General features: G+C 47.3%; 1 protein-coding gene across 1 annotated transcript in view; it reads left to right on the top strand.

The window, feature by feature from the left end:
- Positions 1-3,147, top strand: part of UBE2H (ubiquitin conjugating enzyme E2 H) — a 36,242-nt gene that overhangs the window by 27,828 nt on the left and 5,267 nt on the right. Inside the window, 2 exon segments of the mRNA XM_029965616.1 lie at positions 1,275-1,580; positions 2,839-2,910. Coding sequence (XP_029821476.1) covers positions 1,275-1,580; positions 2,839-2,910 — 378 coding nt within the window.

Raw genomic sequence — 3,147 nt, 5'->3', positions numbered from 1 at the left:
TATTCCCCTCTTCCCATCTTCTTTTCCCTTTGTATTCCCAGTTTCCCTTTCCCTTTCTATTCCCTTCTTCCCACCTGCTTTTCCCTTTGTATTCCCTTCTTCCTATTCCCTTTTCCCTTTGTTCCCAGTTTCCCATTCCCTTTATATTTCCTTCTTCCCTTTCCCTTTTCCCTTTGTATTCCCAATTTCCCTTTCCCTTTGTATTCCTTTCTTCCCTTTCTCTTTCCCTTTTCCTTTTTATTCCCTTCTTCCCTTTTCCCTTTGTGTTCCAAGTTTCCCTTTCCCTTTGTATTCCCTTTTTCCCACCTGCTTTTCCCTTTGTATTCCCTTCTTTCCATTCCCTTTTCCCTGTGTATTCACTTCTTCCTTTTTCCTTTGTATTCCCAGTTTCCCTTTTCCCTTTGCATTCCATTCTTCCCAGTTTCCCTTTCCCTTTGTTTATTCCCTTCTTCCCATTCCCTTTTTCCATTGTATTCCCTTCTTCCCATTCCCTTTCCCTTTATATTCCCTTCTTACTTTTTCCTTTGCATTCCCAGTTTCCCTTAACCTTTGTATTCCCTTTTTCCCACTTCTCCTTTGTATTCCCTTCTTCCCTTTCCCTTTGTATTCCCTTCTTCCCAATTTCCCTCTCCCTTTATATTCCCTTCTTCCCACTCACTTTTCCTTTGTATTCCTTTCTTCCCAGTTTCCCTTTCCCTTTGTATTCCCAATTTCCCTTTCCCTTTGTGTTCCCTTCTTCCCATTCCCTTTTCCCTTTGTGTTCCCTGTTTCCCTTTCCCTTTGTGTTCCCTGTTTCCCTTTCCCTTTGTATTCCCAGTTTCCCTTTCCCTTTGTATTCCCAGTTTCCCTTTCCCTTTGTATTCCCTTCTTCCCATTCCCGTTTCCTTTGTATTCCTTTCTTCCCTTTCTCTTTTCCCTTTGTATTCCCAATTTCCCTTTCCCTTTATATTCCCTTCTTCCCTTTCCCTTTTCCTTCGTATTCCCTTCTTCCCAGTTTCCCTTTTCCCTTTGTATTCCCAGTTTCCCTTTTCCCTTTGTATTCCCAGTTTCCCTTTTTCCTTTGTCTTCCCTTCTTCCCTTTTTCTTTTCCATTTGTATTCCCAGTTTCCCTTTCCCTTTTTATTCCCTTCTTCCCATTCCCTTTTCCCTTTGCATTCCCTTCTTCCCAGTTTCCCTTTCTCTTTGTATTCCCAGTTCCCCTTTGTCTTCCCTTCTTCCCATTCCCTTTTCCCTTTGCATTCCCAGTTTCCCTTTCCCTCTGTATTCCCTGGGAGAGGAAAGTTGGGATCATCCCAGGATCCCTCCCTGCCGGGCAGGGATTTTCCAGGATGTGGGATCCACGTCCTTGTGGCGCCTCAGGGCCCCCAAATTCCCGGTGGGAGAACATTCCCAGTGCCCAATTGGGAATATTTGGGTGGCCAGGCTTCCCAGACCCCCCCTGTCCGTGCCTGCCAGCGGGAATTTTCCCTGGAATGCCCCGTTTTCCTTGACTTTGGGGCTCAGGATCGAGAGCAAACACGAGGTGACGATCCTGGGAGGACTCAACGAGTTCGTCGTCAAGTTTTATGGACCACAAGGAAGTAAGTTTGGGAAAACCCCCCCCTCTTCCCAAAATTCCAGCTGCTGGCTCAGCCCAGGCTTTCCTAGGCCTGGCTTGGAGCTGGACATCCCTATTTTTTTGGGAATTTCCCATTAAAACAGCTTGGTTTAGCAGCAGCTCCGAAGGCAAGTGGATGATTCCCAAAATCCCTGTTTTTAACAAGGCTCCTCATGCCGGGGTTTTCCTCGGGGTCACTGGGAATTCTTTGTTCCTGCTGGATCAGGAATATTTGGGATGTGTTCCTGTGCATCCAGGTGTGCCCTGAAGATTCCAGAGGGTCTGGAATTCCTGCAATCCCGGGAAGACTTCATTTCAGGGAAGCAGGAAACCTTTTCCATAGGGAAAGTTAGGGTGGATTTTCCTTGGGATCAGCGGGAATTCTTTGTTCCTGCTGGATCAGGAGTATTTGGGATGTGTCCCTGTGCATCCAGGTGTGCCCTGAAGATTCCAAAGGGTCTGGAATTCCTGCTATCCCGGGAAAACTTCATGCCAGGGAAGCAGGAAACCTTTTCCGTAGGGAAAGTTAGGGTGGATTTTCCTCGGGATCCCTGGGAATTCTTTGTTCCTGCTGGATCAGGAGTATTTGGGATGTGTCCCTGTGCATCCAGGTGTGCCCTGAGGATTCCAAAGGGTCTGGAATTCCTGCAATCCCGGGTGCCAGGGAAGCAGGAAACCTTTTCCATAGGGAAGGTTAGGGTGGATTTTCCTCGGGATCACCGGGAATCATTTGCTCCTGCTGGATCAGGAATATTTGGGATGTGTCCCTGTGCATCCAGGTGTGCCCTGAAGATTCCAAAGGGTCTGGAATTCCTGCTATCCCGGGAAAACTTCATGTCAGGGAAGCAGGAAACCTTTTCCATAGGGAAAGTCAGAGTGGATTTTCCTTGGGATCACCAGGAATTCTTTGTTCCTGCTGGATCAGCAATATTTGGGATGTGTCCCTGTGCATCCAGGTGTGCCCTGAAGATTCCAAAGGGTCTGGAATTCCTGCCATCCCAGGTAGCAGGGAAGCAGGAAACCTTTTCCATTGGAGTGAAAAACCTTGGAAGGGAGGGAAAAAAAGGGAATAAAAGAGCTCCAATCCCAGGATTCCCAGTTAAAATCAGGGATTTCCATGGGAGTTTTGCCAGGAGTCTTCCCCCCCTATGGAATATTTTATTCCCAGGGATGTGTTTTCCTCCATTTGTTGCCTCCCCAAGCCCTGAAATGTCCTAATTCCCAAATTTCCTGCCCTGCAGCTCCTTAGGAAGGCAGAGTAGGGAAAGTCAGAGTGGATTTTCCTCGGGATCACTGGGAATTCTTTGTTCCTGCTGGATCAGGAATATTTGGGATGTGTCCCTGTGCATCCAGGTGTGCCCTGAACATTCCAAAGGGTCTGGAATTCCTGCTATCCTGGGAAAACTTCATGCCAGGGAAGCAGGAAACTTTTACCATTGGAGTGAAAAACCTTGGAAGGGAGGGAAAAAAGGGAATAAAAGAGCTCCAATCCCAGGATTCCCAGTTAAAATCAGGGATTTCCATGGGATTTTGCCAGGAGTCTTTCCCCC

Source organism: Manacus vitellinus, unplaced genomic scaffold, assembly GCF_001715985.3.
Source record: "Manacus vitellinus isolate BGI_N305 unplaced genomic scaffold, ASM171598v3 scaffold_110_pilon, whole genome shotgun sequence".
Taxonomy (NCBI): Eukaryota; Metazoa; Chordata; class Aves; order Passeriformes; family Pipridae; genus Manacus; species Manacus vitellinus.
The sequence above is the reverse complement of the archived record's forward strand: the minus strand, read 5'-3'. Positions and strand labels throughout refer to the sequence as shown.